This window comes from Polypterus senegalus, chromosome 15 (genome assembly GCF_016835505.1).
Source record: "Polypterus senegalus isolate Bchr_013 chromosome 15, ASM1683550v1, whole genome shotgun sequence".
Lineage (NCBI taxonomy): Eukaryota > Metazoa > Chordata > Cladistia > Polypteriformes > Polypteridae > Polypterus > Polypterus senegalus.
In genome coordinates, this window is record NC_053168.1 from 3,458,704 (window position 1) to 3,483,962 (window position 25,259).

The window sequence follows — 25,259 nt, forward strand, 5'->3', positions numbered from 1 at the left end:
GCACTGTAGAGGAAGAAAGAAGACAAGATAGATAGTGGCAGCACCCCTTTGGGGTGAAGAACTCGACTGGTGACTCTCTGAAGTGCATATGTGACAAGTGACACAGCCTCGTTGATTCATGGAAATGCCTGTTGGGTTTGGTGAAGTGGCTGTTACATTCCAGAACTCGACAGATAGATAAATAGATAAGAAAGGCACTATAAAATGATAGATAGATAGATAGATAGATAGATAGATAGATAGATAGATAGATAGATAGATAAGAAAGGCACTATAAAATGATAGATAGATAGATAGATAGATAGATAGATAGATAGATAGATAGATAGATAGATAGATAGGAAAGGCACTATAAAATGATAGATAGATAGATAGATAGATAGATAGATAGATAGATATATAGATATGAAAGGCACTATATAATAGATAGATAGATAGATAGGAAAGGCACTATAAAATGATAGATAGATAGATAAGAAAGGCACTATAAAATAGATAGATAGATATGAAAGGCACTATATAATAGATAGATAGATAGGAAAGGCACTATAAAATGATAGATAGATAGATAGATAGATAGATAGATAGATAGATAGATAGATAGATAGATAGATATGAAAGGCACTATATAATATATAGATAGATGTGAAGGACACTCTATAATAGATGATAGTTAGGTAGATCCTGCTTTATCTTCATGTATGTCTCAGATCTAAGGGGTCACTTATTTTATGTACTATGTGTGTTTTTTGCTGAATGGACATTTTCAGACATATTCTAATTAAATCGCAGATTCTGCTCTGGTTCACAAACGTTGCAGCGTGTCTGTATACATACAGTATGTCTGGTAATTAGTTACTGAGACAGTAGTAAAGGTCTGGTTTGTTTTATACACACATTAGTGACTCACACACACACACACTTAAAGCTCTTCTGCTTATTTCTGCCGGAGTGTTAATGATTTTTTCTTCCAGTATATCAAGTTACCTAGCAGTGTATTTGAGGGCAGCACCTCAGAGAGCCACAAATCTCAGCCTGACATTATTTTGGACACATTAGATGAAAAGGAAGTGATGATCCGGGCTCGTGGGGGCTGCCTGCTCTTATCAGACCTCTGCGTTGTTTGTGTAAGCGTTCTGGAGATGTTAAGTCCCATCTGGCATGTCAGGAGATGTTCACAGTGGAATGTCACTTGGCCTGAGCAGACAGGACAGCACGTTAGGTTAGAAGATGCAGAGCAGTGCAGATCTTCAGTTATTGTTACGGTGGGTTGTTTCGTTGATTGATGGATGGGTGGGTTTGAAAACAGATGGATGGTGTAAGATGAGTCAGGCTTAGACATGACATGCTTATTGAATGCCACCATTTTAAAGTGACTGAATATTGTATCTATTTGATGTTGCTTCATTCCATAAGCTGTATCAAAGTTCATGCTATACAGCCCACTAATGGAGTCTGCTGTTGTCAAGTCTTTATCTTGCATTACTAACCCTAACCCTGCATATTTATCATGTGTGTTGATCAGTTCCACCCTAATTTTTGTAGTCAATGTATTTCCGCCACTTGCTATGCTTGTCAGGTCACACCACTGTCATATCACATGGGCAGGTGGGATGTCATCATCTTCTGAATCTTTTTCACAAGGCCATCTTTGTGATGTCATTCCTCCCTCTGCATGTCATCGATTTCCAAGTTGTATTGACCTGCACCTCCTGCTTATTCATCAGCGTTATAAAAAGACGGGGGGCAAAAATAGAAGAACAGGAGAACAGAAGAAACTGGAAAGAATATTTGAACACATTGGCTGCCGCAGTTCTTCTTCTTCTTCTTCTTTCACATTGGATTTCCATGCCCGTGTTTCGGTGTCTTCTAGGAAGTCCGCTGTCTGATGTGATTCACCACAATGCCCCCCAGAGCCTTATAAAAAGGGGGGCACCCTCTGGCCAAAGATGGTTTCTCATTGTCCGCAGATGAGGGCAGGTTTGGAGTCGGCACTCAGGGGTCTGATTCTCTGAGCCAATAACGAAAACTGCCAGAGTGTCGATAAAGTGAATGTAAAATCAGGGTGTTAATCAAATATTCTAATTTTGTTCTTGTTATTGAGAAAATCTTATAATAAAAATGATTTTCTCTAATAAAAATCGAATGAGGTGCGTAGAACCAAAAATTCTCACAGTTGTCAGTCAATGCGTTAATTAAATTTAAATGCAAAATCCTTCATTTGGTGAAACTTAGCACGTCAAATTGTTTAAACGCTAGCAAAGAACGCAAACATGTCCTGAAGGAATACTGTAACAATTCGGCCCACCACGCTGACACGAGACGCCCGTTACCCCTAACCTGTCCTGATTGGTGGCAGATAATAAAAAGGACAGGCCAATGTCACACCCTGTAGAGCCAATACACACCTTATTTTAAAATGTTCAGTCACCCCTGATGCCAGGGCATTTATAGTCCAAGTGGTCAATCTCCATAAACACACGAGGTCAACATTACATCACAGAAAAGAAAACCAATCCCTTCCATATGCCCCCCAACCCAAAATAACCCAAAAATATATATCTCTATAGAATACGAATATCACTCCCCAGTCCCCCTTCTGGAGTTCACAAGTAAGTCCACAGTTCCAGCCCCCGTGGGCAGCAGGTGAGATGAAGACTACTAGCAGATGTGGACTTCTAGCAGTGAAAACTCTTCACGGTAAAAGCTATACAGTCAGTCTGTGCCATGATACAGAACAGTAAGGTCATTGAGAAGCTCACACGAGTCCATAGGAAACAGCGGAATGATCAGTTCAACAGTCAAAAAAGAATTCCCGCCTTCCTCCTACCCATCGGGACTTTAGAAGTTGCTGGACTTCATCTCATGGCCCAGGCAGTTGCTAATCTGCTTTGTTCGATTTTCCCCGTCTTCTTCTTGGCTCTCTTCTCTCCCTTTAAATGGCGGGCTTTATGCAAATTGCTCCCCGAAAATGAAAAAAAAAAAAGGAAACAGGAAGTCCCACCTCTGGGCACCGCTGTCAGTCTCAGTCTGTACGTGCGATCCCCACAACACCCAATGGACAGCAGAAAAACTAATTATTTTTACTTTTATGTGGCTTTCTTGTTCTTTATTTTATCTGTTCCTTTTCTTCTGTTCTTGGTATGATGTGAGTACAGAACTCATTTGGTGTTGGAGTCATAAAAGCAGTTTTATCTGCAGTTCAATAAGTGACTGCAAATGTTTGTAATGCGCCATCTGTTGGAATGACAGAGACACAGCATCTGGATGGACACACACATACACAGATATATAGACCATTGGTTCTCAAACTATGGGGCGGGACCCCCTAGGGGGGCACAAAGTAACAAAAAGGGGGGCACGAAGATGTGAAAAAAAGAAAACAAGAATCGAAAATATGAAAAATAGATTTATTGAATCCAAAACAAATTAACTTAAACTACATTCTGATACTAGAAAAATAAATATAGAGTTAGATAAATGTCGATAAAAGTTAAGTAGGTATTATAAAATATGCATCTCTGATATATCATTAATTAAAAAAGAACAAATTGGTATTAGTAGACTCCTTTCAAAAAAACATTAGGAGAGCGCGATTAAAACTGTTATGAAAACTCAGGTTGCAAATACTTAAAGGTTGAGAAACGCTGCTCTAACATTTCAGTAATTGTTTACCGCTCTGATGCTGACCTTTCTGATCTTAAAATAGGTTGAGAAAGATGTCCAAAGACATGCAGCTTAGGTGTGTGGGTGTGTGTGCCCTGTGGGGGGTTGGCGCCCTGCCCAGGGTTTGTTTCCTGCCTTGCGCCCTGTGTTGGTTGGGTTTGGCTCCAGCAGGACCCTGTGACCCTGTAGTTAGGATATAGCGGGTTGGATAATGGATGGATAAAAAGGCGATACCCCTCCCTTAGTGATATGGCAGTAAGAAATCCATCCATCCATCCATCCATTGTCTAACCCGCTGAATCCGAATACAGGGTCACGGGGGTCTGCTGGAGCCAATCCCAGCCAACACAGGGCACAAGGCAGGAACCAATCCTGGGCAGGGTGCCAACCCACCACAGGACACACACAAACACACCAAGCACACACTAGGGCCAAGTTAGAATCGCCAATCCACCTAACCAGCATGTCTCTAGACTGTGGGAGGAAACCGGAGCGCCCGGAGGAAACCCACGCAGACACGGGGAGAACATGCAGACTCCACGCAGGGAAGACCCAGGAAGCGAACCCAGGTCCCCTAACTGCGAGGCAGCAGTGCTACCACTGCGCCACTGTGCTGCCCCAGTAAGAAATCATATAGGAGAAATAACTTTCTTTAATGACGACTTATGCTGCATAACAGACAAAGGAAGCCAATGGCAAGAACCCAGTTTGGGAGTGGGGACCCGATGTGTAGAGTCTGCCATTTTCGCTGTTGCAGTGGAAGGATTTTCAGGATCGGATGACATTATCTCCCATCATTCCATTGGCTTCAAAGGTGAGCCGGGCAATGTTCCAAGGCTTTATTCGCTTTCTTTACATGCAGGCCCCCCACTTTGGTGAATCATGCCATTCCAAACAAGGCACAGAGAGGATACAGTTTCATGCTGAGTTTGACACACAGACATAACATACGATGGTCCTCAGTCTGACTGCTCGGTTCCCAGTTGTCTATCTATAACACTTGCCTAGCTGTTAACCCTTGTGCTACATCTGGCTATGTGTCAACTGTGCACGTGAGCAGTAAAAGGTAAATTTATAAAATATACTTGCACAGAGCACAGTGCCATATTACAAGTATACACTTATTACAGGTGGATAGATAGATTTATCAGTGCCATCTCTCTGCCCACCACTAATATGTTTCTTCTAGGGGGAACACGGGTTGGACTCTATCAGTGACTCATAAGCCCCCTTGCATAAGGGCATCACCCAAATATACAATAATGAATTAATTTATGGCACGGTGGCACAGTGGGTAGCACTGCTGCCTCACAGTTAGGAGAGCTGAGTTTGCTTCCTGGGTCCTACCTGCGTGGAGTTTGCATGTTCTCCCCATGTCTGCGTGGGTTTCCCCCCACAGTCCAAAGACATGCAAGTGAGGTGCATTGGTGATCCTAAATTGTCCCTAATGTGTGCCCTGCAGTGGGCTGGCACCCTGCCCAGGGTTTGTTTCCTGCCTTGCACCCTGTGTTGGCTGGGATTGGCTCCAGCAGACCCCCTGTGACCCTGTAGTTAGGATATAGCGGGTTGGATAATGGATGGATGGATGGATCTGTGAGATGCTCACTACCTGTCCAGGTTTCCGGACCTCCTATGGGGCTTGCCACTTATCGGTACCTTAATTACAAAAATAATAATACAATTTTTCTGTCTCTTTTGTGTTTAATTTTTGATTATTTTCTGTTATTCACTGAGCACTTGACTTCCATTGAAACCATTTCAGTCTGGCATCAGACGTGACTGTACATGGGCTCTTGGCAGCAGACTCAGCAGATTTATTCTGTTAGTGTAACCTTTGATGAAGTTCATCCCAAAATTCCACTGCCCAGAATGGAAAATCTCAGCGTCTTTGCTCTTTCCAGTGGTTCAAATTCTAGCGTGCAGAAATTTGCCAGTCTTGGCATCAGCTGGTCCAGCTCAGTGCCAGTCACCCAGCGATCTGTTCCTTGGCCCTTTGCTGTGCGGGTTTTTACTTTTTGTATCCACGTGCTTTCAATATTGTCTTTCTTCTTTTGTTGGCTCAAGTTGCTCTTCTTATTTAACAGCCAAAGCGTTCATATAATTTTATAACGTCTGCAACGGTTCATCCTCATAAACCAAGAATTTTAATGGAATCCTCCAGCCAAGAATGAGAGTTTTTCTATCTCTCACTCTCCCCTTCTTGTTTGAAGTGATGGCCAAGAAATATTTTTCATCTCATGTTTTAATGGAGAATGGAGATAATTTTTTTTAAACAAATCCTGATATAATGGGGATCCATCCACAAAAAACAGTCTCAGGTTTCCCAAACCAGGTAGTGAGTCCAGTCCAATGGAGTCGTCCCATCTGATTCCTTAGCACCCTCCCTGAGGCATCAGGATCAAATAGAAGTTTGACAGAAAGCTGGTCATCCATAAGACGAAGATAACTGTGACCAAGATGCCAATTATTGACTTCCAGCATGCAGATAATAATCATTCTTTACACTTATATAGCGCCTTTCTCACCACTCAAAGTGCTCTCCACACAGGGAGGACCAGGAAGTGAACCCACATTCTCCTTTCTGCAAAGCACCAGTGTTATCACTGCTCCACCTGCATGACTCTTCCTTTGTCGTCTACTCCATGGACGAACCCCAAACTGTGAAGCTCTTCACCGAGGCTGACAACATCAGGAAAATAAAAGTCTTCTACCGAGATGGCTTTGGCCAAAACACCCCATCTGAAGAAGCTCTGGAAGTCGTTGACCAATGCTACAGTTCTCCGGGTTGTCTTTGCTGTTATTTCCGTTTTGTTTCTTTAATGATAGTTATGATATTTTTGTTTCCCACAGTGCCACTTTGAATTTTCTTGGGCTCAATCATACCAAAATAAGGATTTTTGGTATTTGTGATTCTACGTGTATCACTGAGACACTTTGACAGAACTCAAGGTATGGCCAACATGTCTGATTTTAATCCAAACTACACACGTCTTTACAGGCCCACATCAGTTCATGTCAGTTCATGTTACACGGCGGCCCTTTTTAGTGAAATGTAATCAAATTCCTGCTGAGCCGTTAAACATTGAACTTTATACAGCTGCGTTTACCCTGCTGTCTGTTTATTCAGCTTAACCCAGAAACAGAACAGATTTAACCCGAAGAAAGATTTTAACAAACATATGACAATTTAAGATTTATACTGACATGAAGATCGTACTCTTCAACACCATCACTGGTGACCCGAAGTGGGCACAGCACATTTCAACTTTTGTCACCGACTCCTTACTCTAAGGAAATCTCTGAATTCTCCATTTGTTCTCCCAAACTTGTACGGTTCACATCCTCACTCTCTACATAACATCCTGGTATGGCACCTACACAGCCCAGGGTGGCAGGGCACTACAGAGAGTGGTTGCTGTCTAATGGAGTCATAAACATAGCGAAAGGGTGAGAGGTGCCATGAGAGATCCACAGAGCAGGCCAGGACCTTTTGTGACCTGTCTAGAAATGGCCTTACCCCAGACAGCCAGACCCCAACTACAACAGGCAATCTGTGGCCTACACAGGCCCAAAACACGTGGCACTGGTTTTAAAAGCTTTTTATAAATTAAGAATTTGCTTAAATAAAAGTGAAAACACACAAAAAGTAGCAAAGGCAAATTAAGGGCAAGCAGGATTTGCCTTGAAAGGGCAACCTGAGACAATCAGGTCCTAATACGCAATCCAGAAACTGCAATTGTAAAAACAGAGGCAAAAATACCAAGAAATAGAAAAATCAAAAGAAAGCAATACTTACAAAACTCTCTAAGCAAAACTCAATGACCCACTGCTGGGACCTTCTTTGTGACCTCAATATAAAGACAGAGGGAGGACCAGCAGCAGTGACATCAGAGTGGCTCCACCTACAGAACCCAAGGACTGATGAAACATTTAAAGACATCATTCATAGATAAAAAAAAATTATAAGCAAACATAACCTAACCTAAAAGAAATTACGCAGAAACAAAAAAAGTAACAAATCGAAAATAACAAAAAAAAAATTAAAAAAAATTAAACAGCAGATACACACACAGAAAGCCTTCAGACCCCTTCACTTTATGGACACTTTATTGTGATTAAAATTAAATTGGGTAAACCTGCACTCAATAACCCATCATGACAAGCTGAAGACACGTTTTCAAAAAGGTTTCAAAAGTGTGACCCCAATTTTGAGTGTCTTCACTGAGGTAAAGATGGCCAGCTTGAAATCCTGATCCGGCAGAACCCGCTCTGCTGGTGGAACCACTGAATCAGAATGTTATGATTTGGTGTCATTTCCAATAGTTTTATCACATTTTCTGCATCCCTTATGCTTATTTTGGGTTCTGCTTTTGTTTTCTGTACATTGGAGAAACCAAATCTAACATTCAATTTACTTCTTACCACAACACCATTATTGTTTCCCTAAATCTGTGTCGATTGTGGGACGTGTTTTGTGTCCCATTGTCAGTGTGTGGCTGTGAGGAGATACCCAGCAGTGTACGGCCTGAAAAAACAACAGTCACTTCAGAAAATGGGAGTGAGCCACAGGAGAAAGAACAGAGTCAAGGCAAAGTGAGGGTCAAAATCAAAAGTCAAAAAGAGAGAACACCAGAGCCAAATCATCAACCAAAAATCAGAGCTATTGGCAGAGCTTTGGTTTGAATAAGCAGTAATCAAAAGTAGAGTGAGTCTCTAGGTTTGGTCCAATGTCGGATACAAAATGGCTGTTGAGACAAACTTTTAACTCCTCACTGATTACCCGATGTCATGACTCTAGAGACAATGCCTCTAGCAACCAGGAACAACACCAGGACAACTGATACCACAAAATGGCCGCCGCATAGTTCAAACAAAATGGCATCCAGAAAGATGTTACATCAAAGTCATTTTCAAAACAAAGGCTCCAGACAAGAAAATACCAACAGACTTCAGTTCCCTAAGTGCATAAACCCCAGAAATGACACCTAAATTATATTTATAGCATCAGAAAAGCTATTTTTAAAGAAACTTGATCATAACCAGGAGTGCATGATACATAACGTCTGTATTTTGATGGTATGAAGATCTCCTAGTTATCCAAGATTACGGATTGTACTATTGTACTACTCCTTGGCCTGGATTTTCAGTTCTGACTTTCTGTTAAAGAATATTATGTTACAATTTAACGACTACAATTTCTGTGTACTCTTTACGATCCTGGCAAAAGATAGGCTTGACTTTCAGGTATTGAACCTGGTATCGGTTTTTAGCAACATTTCATCTTCTGCTCTCCTCCTTTTAAAAATCCATCTCTATTTCTGACAATGCCTGACTCATGTCGCCACACAAAAATCCTCTATGTCTGTGAAATTGGGATGGTCAGAGGAAGTCCTTCCAAAAACACCCTGTAGGGCTACCTTACTGTTGTGGCACCACAGGAATATGAAGAGAATTTGCACAAACTCCAGGAAAGGGATATTGGAGACACATCCAGTAGGAATTCTTAAAGCTAACCTATAGTTCTAGCAACCAAAAACAAGGGGAGAATCGGTAAAAAAATCAAACAAACAAAGCAAGGTTGAAGCCAAAAATAAACTTGAGATAACACGCACAGAATTAAAGCTTTTGAGGAATTCATAAGTTGGACAATGTAAATCTCTGGCCTTCATGACAACATAGGGACTTCCAGGGGTCCACCCCTAGCAAAGTCGGATGTGTGTTGCAAACAATTCATAAAATAGTGATGCCCATCCAAAAACAAAATGATCTTTGGTAAATTTGAAAATGAAAGTGTGATTCACTTCAATATTTTGAAAAAAAGGCTCACAACACTTATTTTCAACATGCAAAATGATTCTGCATGTTAGAAAACACAATAGGGAAGCTTTCTTTTTAGATGAAAAAACATATTTCCTTCAGAAAAAAATGAAATAACACTGACATAACTAACATAAATCTAGAGGACATTACTAACAAGTAGATTTATGCCACAGATTTTCTTACATTGTTTTTCACGGTTTTTTAAACAGCTGTTCAGAGACCAATTGTCTTTCTGGCTAGAACATAGAAGGGCACACATTTTTAGGAAGGATAGATGAAGTAAAAAAGGAAGAGGGGTTACCATTTATGTTTAGTAGAATTCAAATGTAGGTCTTCTTCAGTTGAATGATGCTCCCCATCTTAGTGAGGACGTCTGGATTCATCTAAAAAGCTTTAGGGAAAGAGACCTTATTTTAGGAGTATGCTATAGAACCCCCAATGCAGACAGTCATTTCAACACCTATCTTTTTAGAAATATTAAAAAAGCAAGTTTACAGTAGGATATTCTAGTCTTGGGAGACTTTAACTTCCTGAATATTAAAGGGGATAACTATTCAAATAGCAGAGCACAAGAACAGGAGTTTTGAGAAATAATCAGTGACTGTTTTTAACACACCAACACACAGTGAAGCCTGTCTAGATTTAGTATTTTGCAATAATTAGGATGGTATTGAGGGTGTAGAGCTGATTGGACCACTATGGTCACGTGACCCTAATTTAATACAATTCTCAGTGTTTTTGGAGGAGTGGGAATTCTAAGACTCAAACTATTCAGCTTTGGTAGGGCAGATTTTGAGCAGATGTGGCAAAGTCTAAGGAGGATAGACTGGGATAAACTTTTAAGTGGGGAGACAGTCGAGGAGTAATGGAAGAGGTTTAAAAATGTTTTAATATTTTACAACTAGTACATACCTAAATTTGGAAAATTTTAGGAATTTTAAAAAAACTCCACAGTGGGTAAGTAAGGAGTTAAAAAGAAGCTGCAAAGGTAACAAAAATGAATAAGACATAAGACTAATAACTCCAAGGTGAATTGTAGGGCATATGAGGACATGAGGGCAACCATTAAGAAGGATATTAGGGAGGCTAAAAGATAGTTGGAGAGGAAAATAGCAGGTAAGGTGAAAGACGACCCAAAGAGATTCTTTCAGTATCTTAGTAGTAAAAGAACAGTCAAGGAGGAGGTGAAGTGTATCAGGGGAATCAAAAGATAGAGACAGTGAAACAGAAGATGCTCTAAACTTGACATTTTCTGAGGTCTTCTCATGTGAGGAAGTAGATAACCTCCCAGAAGTAACAGGGACTACTCAGGAGAACCTGAAGGATTTGGAAATTGTAGAGGGAGAAGTGCTACTCAGATTAAATAGGCTGAAATCAAACAAATCACCAGGACCAGATGATATTTATCCTCGGGATCTTAAAGTGGTTAGCAAGTACAAATATATATCCTTGATGAATATTTTTAGGAAGTCACTACGTACCGGGGACATTCTGAAGCAATGGAAAATGGAAAATATTATCTCATTATATTAACTGGTCAGATCCAAGCAATTATAGGCCAGTAAGCTTAACATGCATCACAGAAAAATTAATGGATGGAATTATTAAGGATAAGATTGAGCAACACCTGGCAAGGACAGGAGTTATTAGGAACAGTCAGCGTGGGCTCAGAAGAGGGAAGTCCTGTTTTACTAACAGGCTGGAATTCTATGAGGAGAAAACAAAAGGATACGAACAAAGTGGAGCAGATGAGATTATTTATCTGGACTTTCAGAAAACATTTGATGAGGTGCCACATGAGAGGCTGATTGGCTGATCTTAAGAGTGGTGTCCAGCAGGGGACAGTGCTGGGTCCACTGCTATTTATAATATATCCATCCATCCATCCATCATCTTCCGCTTATCCGAGGTCGGGTCGCGGGGGCAGCAGCTTAAGCAGAGAGGCCCAGACTTCCCTCTCCCCGGCCACTTCTTCTAGCTCTTCCGGGAGAATCCCAGAGGGGCTCCCAGGCCAGCCGGGAGACATAGTCCCTCCAGCTGTCCTGGGTCTTCCCTGGGCCTCCTCCCGTTGGACGTGCCCGAACACCTCACCAGGGAGGCGTCCAGAAGGCATCTTGATTAGATGCCGAGCCACCTCATCTGACTCTTCTCGATGCTCTACTCTGAGCCCCTCACGGATGACTTAGCTCCTCACCCTATCTTTAAGGGAAAGCCCAGACACCCTGCGGAGGAAACTCATTTCAGCCGCTTGTATTCGCGATTTCGTTCTTTCGGTCACTACCAATAGCTCATGACCACAGGTGAGGGTAGGAACGTAGATCGACTGGTAAATTGAGAGCTTTGCCTTACGGCTCAGCTCTTTTTTCACCACGACAGACCGATGCAGAGCTAACATCACTGTGGACGCCGCACTGATCCGCCTGTCGATCTCACGCCCATTCTTCCCTCACTCGTGAACAAGACCCGAGATACTTGAACTCCTCCACTTGGGGCAGGATCTCTCCCCAACCCTGAGAGGGCACTCCACCCTTTTCCGCTGAGGACCATGTCTCGGATTTGGAGGTGCTGATTCTCATCCCAGCCGCTTCACACTCAGCTGAACCGATCCAGAGAGAGCTGAAGATCACGGCCTGATGAAGCAAACAGGACAACATCATCTGCAAAAGCAGTGACCCAATCCTGAGTCCACCAAACCGACCCCTTCAACACCCTGGCTGCGCCTAGAAATTCTGTCCATTAAAGTTATGAACAGAATCGGTGACAAAGGGCAGCCCTGGCGGAGTCCAACTCTCACTGGAAACGGGCTCGACTTACTGCCGCAATGCGGACCAAGCTCTGACACCGGTTGTACAGAGACCGAACAGCTCTTATCAGGGGTCCGTACCCCATACTCCCGAGCACCCCCACAGGATTCCCGAGGGACACGGTCAATGCCTTTTCCAAGTCCACAAACACATGTAGACCGGTCGGGCAAACTCCCATGCACCCTCCAGGACCTGCTAAGGGTGAAGAGCTGGTCCACTGTCCACTGTTCCGACCAGGATAAAACCACACTGTTCCTCCTGAATCCGAGGTTCACTATCCGACGGACCCTCCTCTCCAGAACCCCGAATAGACTTTTCCAGGGAGGCTGAGGAGTGTGATCCCTCTATAGTTGGAACACACCCTCCGTCCCCTTTTAAAGAGGGGACCACCACCCCGTCTGCCAATCCAGAGGCACTGTCCCGATGTCCATGCGATGTTGCAGAGACGTGTCAACCAAGACAGTCCTACAACATCCAGAGCCTTAAGGAACTCCGGCGATCTCATCCACCCCGGGCCCTGCCACCAAGGAGTTTTTGACCACCTTCAGTCCCAGAGATGGGAGAGCCCACCTCAGAGTCCCCAGGCTCTGCTTCCTCATTGGAAGGCATGTTAGTGGGATTGAGGAGGTCTTCTAAGTACTCCCCCACCGACCCACAACGCCCGAAGTCGAGGTCAGCAGCGCACCATCCCCACCATATACGGTGTTGACACTGCACTGCTTCCCTCCTGAGACGCCGGACGGTGGACCAGAATCTCCTCGAAGCCGTCCAAAGTCGCTCTCCATGGCCTCTCCAAACTCCTCCCATGCCCGAAGTTTTGCCTCAGCAACAACCGGCCGCATTCCGCTTGGCCTGCCGGTACCTATCAGCTGCCTCCAGAGACCCACAGGACAAAAAGTCCTATAGGACTCTTCTTCAGCTTGACGGCATCCCTCACCGCCGGTGTCCACCAACGGGTTTGGGGATTGCCGCCACGACAGGCACCAACCACCTTACGGCCACAGCTCCGTCAGCCGCCTCAACAATAGAGGCACGGAACATGGCCCATTCGACTCAATGTCCCCACCTCCCTCGGGATGTGGTTGAAGTTCTGCCGAAGGTGGGAGTTGAAGCTACTTCTGACAGGGGACTCTGCCAGCCGTTCCCAGCAGACCCTCACAACACGTTTGGGCCTACCAGGTCTGACCGCATCTTCCCCACCATCGAAGCCAACTCACCACCAGGTGGTGATCAGTTGACAGCTCCGTCCCTCTCTTCACCCGAGTGTCCAAGACATATGGCCGCAAGTCCACGACACACCACAAAGTCGATCATCGACCTGAGGCCTAGGGTGTCCTGGTGCCAAGTGCACATATGAACACCCTTATGCTTGAACATGGTGTTGTTATGGACAATCCGACGAGCACAGAAGTCCAATAACAAAACACCGCTTGGGTTCAGATCAGGGAGGCCATTCCTCCCAATCACGCCCTTCCAGGTCTCACTGTCATTGACCACATGGAGCATTGAAGTCTCCCAGCAAAACGAGGGAATCCCCAGAAGGTATGCTCTCTAGCACCCCCTCTAGAGACTCCAAAAAGGGTGGATACTCCAAACTGCTGCTCAGCGCATACGAGAGGCCACCCTCTCGTCCACCGGGGTAAACCCCAATGCACAGGCTCTAAGTCGGGGGGCAATAAGTATGCCCACACCTGCTTGGCACCTCTCATCGGGGGCAACTCCAGATAGGTAGAGAGTCCAGCCCCTCTCAAGGAGATTGGTTCCAGAGTCCAAGCTGTGCGTCGAGGTGAGTCCGACTATATCTAGCCGAAACCTCTCGATCTCGCACACTAGCTCAGGCTCCTTCCCCTTCAGAGAGGTGACATTCCACATCCCAAGAGCCAGTTTCTGTAGCCGAGGATCAGACCACCAAGGTCCCCGCCTCCGGCCACCACCCAACTCACACTGCACCCGATCTCCTTGGCCCCTCCCATAGGTGGTGAGCCCAATGGGAAGGAGGACCCACGTTACCTCTTCGGGCTGTGCCCGGCCGAGCCCCATGGGTGCTGGCCCGGCCACCAGGTGCTCGCCATCGAGCCCCACCCCAGGTCTGGCTCCAGAGGGGGGCCCCGGTGACCCAGGTCTAGTCAAGGGAAAACGTCGTCCACAGTTTTTATTCTTCATTGGAGGTGTTGAACCGTTGTCTCATCCCTCACCTAGGACCAGTTTGCCTTGGGTGGCCCTACCTGGGGCATAAAGCCCCGGACAACATAGCTCCTAGGATCATTGGGACACACAAACCTGTCCAACACAATAAGGTGACGGCTCAAGGAGGGGTATTTGTAATATATAGAAATGATTTAAATAGGAATATAAGTAACAAGCTGGTGAAGTTTGCAGATGATACCAAGATAGGTGGATTGCCAGATAATTTGGAACCGTTATATCATCACAGAAGGACTTGGATAGCAGACAGGCTTGGGCAGACTTGTAGCAGAGGAAATTTAATGTCAGTAAATGTAAAGAATTACACATAGGAAGGAAATATGTGAGGTTTGAATACACAATGGGCGGTCGGAAAATCGAGAGTACACCTTATGAGAAGGATTTAGGAGTTGACTCTACGCTATCAACTTCCAAACAGTGTTCAGAAGCCATGAAGAAGGCTAACAGAATGTCAGGTTATATAGCGCCTTGATGTGTGCAGTGCAAGTCACAGGAGGTTCTGCTCTAACTTTATAACACACTGGTGAGGCCTCACCTGGAGTCCTGAGTGTAGTTTTGGTCTCCAGACTACAAAAAGCTAAAGCAGCACAAGAAAAAGATCCAGAGAAGAGCAACTAGGATGATTCCAGGGCTACGGGGGGGAGTTCTGAGGAAAGATTAAAAGAGCTGATCCTTTACAGTTTAAACAAAAGAAGATTAAGAGGAGACCTGACTGAAGTGTTTAAAATTATGAAGTGAATTAGTACAGCGGATCGAGACGGTGACTTTAAAATGAGTTCTCAAAAACACGGGGACACAGTTGGAAACTTGTGAAGGGTAAATATCACACCAACATCAGGAAGTTTTTCTTCAGACAGAGAACCACAGACACTTGGAATAAACGGCCAAGTAGTGTGGTGGACAGTAGGACTTTAGGGACTTTCAAAACTCGACTTGATGTTATTTCGGACAAATTAGGTGGATAGGACTGGAGAGCTTTATTGGGCTGAATGGCCTGTTCGTATGTAGATATTTCTAATGTTCTAATGAGGGGGGCTGGCCTAGGTCCTCTCATTCTTTATAGATTAGACTCCTTGGACACCTAAGGCCTAAAGGTTGGACTCCTCAGACATCTACAGTCACCTGTATACCCTTGTTGAGCAGATGTGTTGTTTTGAGCGTTCCCTGAGAGGTGAAAGGTTAAATGGTGACTCAAGGTCACCCTGGTATGAGTGAGGTTCAGTATAAGTCATATGGTGTGCTGGCATTTCCTTAAGACTCAGTCCTCCTGGGATATCCGTGGTTCTCTACAAACCTATGATGGAGTAAGAAAAATGGAAAAATGGAAGGACACATTGATGACTGAGTGAAGGGGCTGAAAAACAGTCACAAGTTGTGTAACCTGTCACGGCGTAACAAAGAGGAGGGCAGCATGGGAGCTGAACGTTTACGAGAAACAGACATAAATATTTCAGAACCACACCAGACATTTGAGTCCTAGCGTAAAGTGAAAATAAGGAGCCAATCCTCAGAAAAGCAAATGAAATAAAAGCTTCTTCAGAAATCTTTTGAAATCCTAGACAGATATAGATCTGTCAATGTGAGTGGACCGGTTCATCGTTCCAAATTTTAGGTGCCTTGAAATCAAAGTATGTTACGACTGGCATTCTATATAACAACACTGGCAAGCACTTTGGTCCAACATCATCTGTCCGATGAATCAGGGATTAGGCCTGTGTTGAAATGGTCATTTGATCTGACGTTCAGTCTAATTCATGTTATTCGTGTACTGCATTCTTGAGTCAATACGCCCTTAGATTTACATTTACAATAGCATAACAGCTCATGACGTTAATACCCATAATCACTCGGATCAAAGAAAGCAAACTATAAGACTGGAATCAATTAAATACTGAGCTCTCCATCTAACATCTGAGACAAAGACATTTTTCATGAATTTGCCCTTCTGCTCCTCAGTTTAAGATTACAAATCAAACAATTCAGACGCAATTAAAGTGCACATGGCAGACTCTCATTTAAGGGGATTTGCAGACATTTCAGTCACAACACGCTTTCTCTACACAGTCTCCCCATTTCAGGGCACCAATTGGCATCACAGGTGCTTGTGATTCCACAGGTGGGTTTCATGGCTTTATAAGTTACCTTAGCCTGCTTCTACCCTTTGGAGTCTGTAGCTGCCATTGTTCAACATGAGGACAAGAGCTGTGCCAATTTAAGTCAAAGAAGCCATTATGAGGCTGAAAAACAAGGATGAAACCATTGGAGACATCATTGACACCTTAGGATGACTGAAATCAACTGTCTGGAATAACATGAAGAAGAAAGAACACACTGGTGAGGGACTGGTAGGCCAAGGAAGACCTCCACTGCTGAGTACAGAAGAATCCTCACTATGGTCAAGACAAAGCCCCAAACGTCTGGGCGACAGACCAGAAACAGTCTTCAGGAGGCAGATGTGTGTGTGTCAGAGACGACTATCAGCAGAAGACTTCATGAACAGAAACACAGAGGACACACTGCAAGATGGAGACCACAAACACAGGCTGGCCAGATTACAGTTTGTGAAAAAGGACGTCAAAGAGCCTGCAGAATTCTGGGTAAACGTTTTGTGGACAGACAAGACAAAGATGAACCTCATCAGAGTGATGGCAAGAGCAAAGTGTCGAGATGACAAGAAACTGCCCAAGATCCAAAGAAGACCACCTCATCTGTTAAACTTGGGAGTGTTATGACTTGGGCATGTATGGCTGCTACAGGTCCTGGCACACTTCTCTTCATTGATGATGGAACTGCTGACAGCCGTGGCACAGTGAATTCTGAGATGTGTAGAAACATCTGATCTGCTTGAGTTCCAGTAAACATCTCCAAACTCACTGGATGGCACTTCATCCTACACAAGATGACGAGCCAAAAACAGACTGCTGAGGACACACAGGAGTTTATCAAAGTTACAAAATGGAAAATTCTTGAATGGCCGAGCCAGTTACCAGATTTCAATCTAACTGGGCATGCCTTCCATATGCTGAATAGAAAACAAGCCCCCTGAAAGAAGCAGTAGCTGAAGATGGCTGCATGAGAGGCTTGGCAGAGCATCACCAGAGAAGACCCTCAGCACCTGCTGATGTCCATGAATGGCAGACTTCAAGCAGTCACTGCATGTGAGGGACATGCGACAAAGAGCTAAATATGACAACGGCTTTAATAGACCTGCCATTGCTGTGTGGAAAAAGGGTTGTGTGACCGAAATGTCTGCAAATCCCCATCAATGAAAGTCTGAAATGTGCACTTGAATCACAAGGTCTGAATTGTTTGATTTGTCATTTTAAACTAGATACATAGATAGATTATTAATCCCAAGGGGAAATTCACAATATGTGAGGTTTAAAGCTCACAAACTGTGGAGCAGAGGGGGAATCAAGGAAAAAATGCGTCTTTGTACTAAAAAATATGGAGGGCGCTGCATACAGAAATTCATCCATCCATCCATCCATTTTCTAACCCGCTGAATCCAAATACAGGGTCACGGGGGTCTGCTGGAGCCAATCCCAGCCAACACAGGGCACAAGAAGCTAATTTAAATTCTCCTTACCAAAGAACTGAGGTCTAGCTCTGTGAACAGAGAACAGGATAACCAGACCTCCATTAACATCACTCTCATGAGTTTTTTAATTGACTTCCTCACTCCTGTGCTGTAACCCGCTTACCTATAAAATATCAGTCACAGATTCTACCAACTGCACAATGCACTGCAACAAAAGAAAATACAAAGACACGTTAGAGCAGCTGGGACGAGGCGCGATCGTTCAGCCCAACAAGCTCGCCAGTCCTGCTTCACTAGATTCTCCAAAGCCTCAGGTGGAGATTTGAAGGTCCTTCTTTCCACCATACGACTTGGTTTTATATTCCATGTGCCTGTGATTCATGAAGAAAAACTTTCTAACATTTATGTGAAATCTTCCCTTTACTTTCCAACCATGTCTCCATGAACTCATCTGAATGTAACAGCCATGATCTACCATACTAACACCCTGCTTGATTTCAAGGTGTTGGGGTCCCCAAGTGGCTGCCCCATTTATTAGCTGATAAAAAAAAACCCAATACGAATGGGTGAATTTTGGTTAAATAGCAGAGCGCTCGTCATTCTGCGGAGCCTGGTGTTGCTGACTTTACTAGTTGGACTGGAAGAGATTGTTTTGGGTCAGTTTTGATCTTCATATTACAAACAAAAGACATAGCAGCACAAGAGACAATCCGACGAGAGCGGGCCAGGCTGAGGCTACGTCCGCAGTCATACATCTTCATGGGAAAACTGCATTTTAAATGAAAACAACATTCATCCACACACATGCATTTTCAAAGCATTTACAAAGGATCTCCATCCACACTAAAATGACCCAAAACACGGATGTGGTTGCTCACCAGAAAAATCCTTGAAGGGATGTCAATGCCACCAGGCACTGGATTTAGTGCAAAAAAATACAAATTCAGGCAAAAATCATATAGTGCCTTTCATATCTATCTATCTATCTATCTATCTATCTATCTATCTATCTATCTATCTATCTATCTATCTATCTATCTAATAGTTATATAGTGCCTTTTAGTATCTATCTATCATATAGTGCCTTTCATATCTATCTACCTATCATGTCTTCCATGACTATCTATTTATTGATTGTTTTTTTGATTTCTCTCCCAGGGTGACCCTGGATCTCATAATGATGTTCCTGGACCAAAAGGGGCGCAAGGCAAACGTGGTCTGCAGGTAAATCCAAACATACAGAGCCATATTATTTCTCGTCCAGGGCTAAATTCACATTTCCTTCAAAGCACTCTGATAATCCTGGGACAATATCTTTGAGCAACCATGAAATCTTCTTTTTTGTCTTTATTTCAGGGACTTATGGTTTTCCTTTTTGGTTTAAAAAGAACTGATGACATATAAATGAGAGGAAATGAGAAAAAAGGCAGAATGTCAGGATGAAAAGAGAGGATAAGCAGCTCAGCTGAAAACTTTTTTTTGGAAGAGCTTTGCATGCTGAGGGATTTGTTGTGGTCATCAGCTTCACATATAGGGAGATGATGATGGAGTGTAAAGAGCTTTAAAAAGACACTCGAGTTTTCTGTGTGACTGAGATGGGAAGAGCTGTGAAGAATCTACCATTTCATTGTCATGCATTGCTGTAATGCTGGGATCTCGATGTACGATCTTAATGTTCCAGTCCAAAATCTGGAGTTGATATATATATTAATATACAGTATATATAGAGAGAAAGAGAGAGATAGGAAAGGCGATAGATAGATAGAAAGATAGATAGATAGATAGATAAAGAAAGGCACTATAAAATGACAGATAGATAGATAGATAGATAAAGAAAGGCACTATAAAATGACAGATAGATAGATAGATAGATAGATAGATAGATAGATAGATAGATAGATAGATAGATAGATAGATAGATAAAGAAAGGCACTATAAAATGATAGATAGATAGATAGATAGATAGATAGATAGATAGATAGATAGATAAAGAAAGGCACTATAAAATGACAGTCTGAAGTTGACGTGATATTCATTAAAATAACTACATGTAGATCTTCGTGTGTATGTCCCTTTTACTTGTACCACCAACCTAAAGATTGCTGCAGATCACGTATACCCTTTCATTCATTGGCGTGGTATTATTCCCTAATGGCCGTGGACTCTTACAGCAGGATACTGTGACCTTCCCCACTGAAGAAAACTGCTCAGGAATGGTTTGAGGAACATGACAAAGAGTTCAAGGTATTGGCTTGGACTCAAAATTCCCAACTGAGCATCTGTGGGGTGTTCTGTGCTGTGGGATGTCGATGGGTAGGAGCTGTGTTGGTGGCATGAGGGAGACCGCCACAGCATTAGGCAGGTGGCTTTAATTTTGTGGCTGGCCGCTGCACTTCTAGCCAGGTGTCCATTGTCAACAGTTGTGAGTGCACTGGTGTGGAGTGTGGAGCCGTCCAGTATAAAGAGCTCTAGTGGCAGAAGGACACGCAGTAGGTGAGGTTCACTCGGGTCGCATGTGTTATGTGGAGCCTCTGAGCATCTCCAGGACACACACACACACACACACACACAAACGTGAAACACCCGTTCAGACACTAGAGATCGTCTAGTGGTCTTTTGCCTTTTGTTCAACTCTTAGGGGAGAAGAGAGCGCAGCGTGGGACAGACCACTGAGTTACTGAGCTTGGTGGGGATGCATTGAAAGAAGTCTTGGGGGACTTTTGAGTGTTGCTTTCATTCTTTTGGAGATGCTAATTTATTACTGTTTATTTTTGATTTTTTCTTTTACTGTGTTGTGTTTTTTGGGATGCTGTTTCTAAATATGTTACAGTTTTATTTTTTTTTTTTTACTTTTATTGTGTCATTGTTTGTGTTAAACTTTTTCTTTTTGGCTCTTGAAGCAATAAAAAATGCAACTGTTTTTGCAGCTTGTTTCACTCATCCCTGTCACTGGACACGTTCGGTCATTAACTACAAGATGACAAGGGCACAATCAGTGCAGGCGCTCCAAAGCACAGGGCATCACCATAGGTGTGAGCCCACTGATGGACTGGCATCCCCTAGAGACGGCCTGTCATTCATGCAGAAGGCGCTGCCCCCCCCCCATGATCCTGTTGTATAGAAATGTGATGAAGTGATAAGTGCTTAAAAGAAGCACTTTTCAATTTAAAACATTTTATGAAGAAAGATTTCACTTTCAATTTTGTAAAACTGAAATGCAACTCCGAGAAGGTAATTGTGACTGAAAAAACAAAACCTTCAGGATAAAGAGGACAGCAAAACGTAATAAATTATGCTCAGTCCAGCAGACGGCATTAAAGCTAACACGATCAATCTTCTGTATTTCCAATAATGTCCAACCTCAGACGGTTACCTCCACGCTCCCCCATTATTAACGATTCATTTGTTCTTATGTTGTGCCTTTAAAAACATTTAAATGCCGCCCTTCTACTGGAAAATAAAAAGCTGTGCGGAAAAAAATACAAAAAAACAAGAATGTGTTATTCAGCTTGGGCGCCAGCTTTGTTCCTCTTCATTGAAAATATAAATTCACATGTCAGCCGAGGGTGTCCAGAACTGGACGGATACTCAGAGCTTTCCTTTTCATTTCTTCAAGGGCGAGTCTGGTATCGATGGGAAGCCTGGTCCGAATGGAGAACCGGGACAGCAGGTAAGGTTTCTATGAATTCTAAGGAGACGGGGACACCCAGTAGCCAGAATAGGCACCAGAGGAGAATGTCATGAGAAGTCAAGCAAAATGACCCCTTTTATTGGTTAAGTAAAAAGGATGACAATAGGCAAGCTTTCAAGTCAACTCAGGCATCTTCTTCTTCTTCATTCCTGTATTGTTCTGGTACTGTATATCCCTCTAATTACTCTTTACCCAGGGGTTAGTGTACTCATCAGGGGCCTCATGTATAAACGGTGCGTACGCACAGAAATGTTGCGTAAGAACTTTTCCACGTTCAAATCGCGATGTATAAAACCTACACTTGGCGTAAAGCCACGCACTTTTCCACAGTACCTCATGCCTTGTCGTACGCAAGTTCTCCGCTCGGTTTTGCAGACTAGCGGCACCCAGCGTCAAAGCAGTGCTACTGTTCCTGTGTGGTTACACCTTATTTTCATGATGCGGCTTTATAAATACACCGAAACTAACCGCATATTGTTTATTAGTGTAATGCATCTGATTGTAATTAACTTGTAACAATAGAATGGTCCAGGGAACAGCCAAAGTATTCCAAATGCCATAACTGCTTTAGCGTTGTTACTCTCACTTCTTCTTCTTCTTCTTCTTCTTCTTTCAGCTGCTCCCGTTAGGAGTTGCCACAGCGGATCATCTTTTTCCATATTCCTCTCACTGCACGACTCGGAGTATTTATATCACTGTATCTGAGTGTGAATCACAGCAGCAGCTGATCGGAAAGAGAATTATCGATATACAGCTTCAAGGACACGCTGTCTCAGCCACTGCAAAATGTTTTAAAGCCTTTCCTGTACGGACCTCGCGGTTCAAAAACAGTTTAATCCCAAGAACTTTAAATGCATTCAATCAAGTGCTCCTTGTAGAACTGTTTGTACTTATAAGTACAATCACCTCACTGTAAACTTATAGCACTACACTTATAATATCTCACAACCTGAGCCACTTTATAAAGCGCGTATTTACATATGATGACGATATCATTTTTAAGGTGAAATGCAGTAAAATATGTTTATTAAATTATACAGATAAAACTTTAACTTCATTTAAATAATCTATATTCTTCACTGGGAGTGTCGTAAAGGACACTTGGGGAAAGAAAAGCACTGACTGCAGTGACGGCTACGCCAATATATATTGAATATAAAACAGAAAGAGAAAATAACAACACAGCAGGAAACGCAGCGACAAATTTCAGCAAAAGTTAAATGCTTGTGTCATGAGCACAAGGCGGCTATGCAGTGTCTGCAACGGACGTGGCCATCCACCGTGCATGACATTGGCGGGCAAAGGAGCCACCGATTCTTCCTCTGCCCAGTGCCACCACAAGCCTAGAGCCACCCCTGAGTACTGCTGCAATAAATTATTTCATCGAAGTGAAACACATGTTTAATAACGTGCTTTAACTCCTTTCATCATGAAAATGACATCACGTATACATCTCAGTATTTTAGTTATTCAGAGAGCTGTAATATCACGAATGTCATGGATTCTGTGTCCAGTTGGAGGAAGAGAGCCGGTTTAAGAAGCAAGTAGTGATTCACACACACAGAGCACATAGAAGATCAAATACAAAACAAAGCATTTAACGTGCTACTTTAATTACGATGTGATTTGAGAAACTGGTTAATTAAACGATTTTAAGATGAAGTTTATGATGTTCTACTAAATGACAAAATAAACTACGTGATTAAAGTGGAAATGTCGAGATTGAAGTTGACATTTCGTGCTTTTTCCCCACCGTGTGCCTTTTTTCTCTGTACCCTAATAAGCTTTCATGTGACACTCAGACAGTGGGCTACAACTCGGCTTTTCACGGCGACTTTGATATGTGACTTCTTTTTATTTCCGGCACTGTGCGATTTTGTGAACGTGAGCTTTCAAGTTTCTCCAACACGCTATGTCACTCGATCAACTTCATTTTGTTGATTATAACACGGTTTATTTGAACAAATAGTATGTTTTTCCTTTGCCTCCACTTGGTATTCGCTGAAATTCTTATATTTTCCCCGTGCTTTTCCCATTGTCTTTTCACAGAAGGCTGAGTTTAAGGGCGATTTATATTATTTTGCATATTCAAAGGGGCGTAATTCTGGGAGGAGTTGGGGCGTTAAATAAAGCGCGTGCACGAGCGTTAGTTTTCACGCTGATCGGGATTTATGTAGCGGAAGAACGTGGAAGTTGGAGTGCGCACAGATTCCTGCATCTGGATTTTTCTGTGCGTAAGCACATTTCGGCTTTTGTGCTTACACCATGTTATAGTGCGAGTTCTACGCAATGTGTTATACGTGAGGCCCCAGATTCGTTACCGGATTACTCTACGATCACGCCCTAAGATTAACACACGCATACATAGCGATATGCATATACACAGAAACTCAACAGTGCCCTACGAATGACAAACACACAGCTGGTTCATCTCTAGCACTTTAAATCACTCAAGTGTCTTGTGAATAACACAACTTGTCACTCTCCTAGGACTTCATGAGATTTACATACTGTATGATATGGCCAGCCATGTACCCCGGCCAATTCCTCTAGGCCACCAGATGGAGCCATCCTTGCAGCGTAGAGGTGCCCCAAATGCCAGCAGGGAATTATGGACAATGGTCTTTAAATGCACAGCCCTACTGGATACCATGGGGGCCACCAGGAGTCACTGCAGGGAGGCCCAGGGACTATTTTCCCTACACTCCAGAAGTACGTCCCACTCACATGGACAGAAGAAATGACGTGCTTCGGGATGAAGAAAAGAGAAGTTTTACCTGACCCGGAAGTGATAGAAAGTCACATGGACTGAGGGACAAACACTTCCGGGTCAAGGAGTATAAAGGACTGTGGGAGATCTCAGACAGACGAGCTGAGTTGGGAGGCAGGGTGGCTAAGCGTCTGGGAGGTTGGAGGATTTGTTATTTGTGATTGTTTATTGTTATTGGAGTATTTGGGAGTGGAGGGTGCTTTGTGCACATTATTATTGTAATAAATATCATTATTGAACTTTTACCTGGTGTCTGACGTGTAGTCTGAGGATACAAGAGTGCGAGCAAGCCCTTAATCTGTCACAATACACACAGACCCTAACCACAACAGTGCCCTATAAATGACAAATACACAGCTGGTTAACCTCCGGCACTTTAAACCACACAAGTGCCTTAAGAATAACACAGCCTGTCACTCTCTCAGCACTTCAAGAGACTTACTTATTATCAGCACGAACAACATAGGATGTTTTAATGATATCCCAGACCTAAGTATTATTTTTGGTCTCCAAGAATACATTTAAACATACAAAGGCTCAGCATCTTTGACTATCGGCTATCTATCAGCCAAGAATGCTTTACTTGACGTCCTGGTCCCTACTATTGGGTGGAGTTCTCACCCTCAGGCTTAATAAACCTCCTAGCACAGAGCGTATGGAAAACCTCCGGCTGCACCAGGTGCTCAAAGAAATCTACCTTATTACTTCAATCACACTAGACATTAAGACAAAGAATAGAAAGTTAAAAGCGGCACAGTATTT

At 43.2% G+C, this 25,259-nt stretch overlaps 1 protein-coding gene across 1 annotated transcript in view; it reads left to right on the forward strand.

Moving 5' to 3' along the window:
- LOC120516009 (collagen alpha-6(VI) chain-like) overlaps positions 1–25,259 on the forward strand; it is a 202,962-nt gene that overhangs the window by 104,851 nt on the left and 72,852 nt on the right. The window contains exons 20-21 of the mRNA XM_039737435.1: positions 19,195–19,260; positions 21,653–21,706. Coding sequence (XP_039593369.1) covers positions 19,195–19,260; positions 21,653–21,706 — 120 coding nt within the window. The remainder of the gene's footprint in view (positions 1–19,194; positions 19,261–21,652; positions 21,707–25,259) is intronic.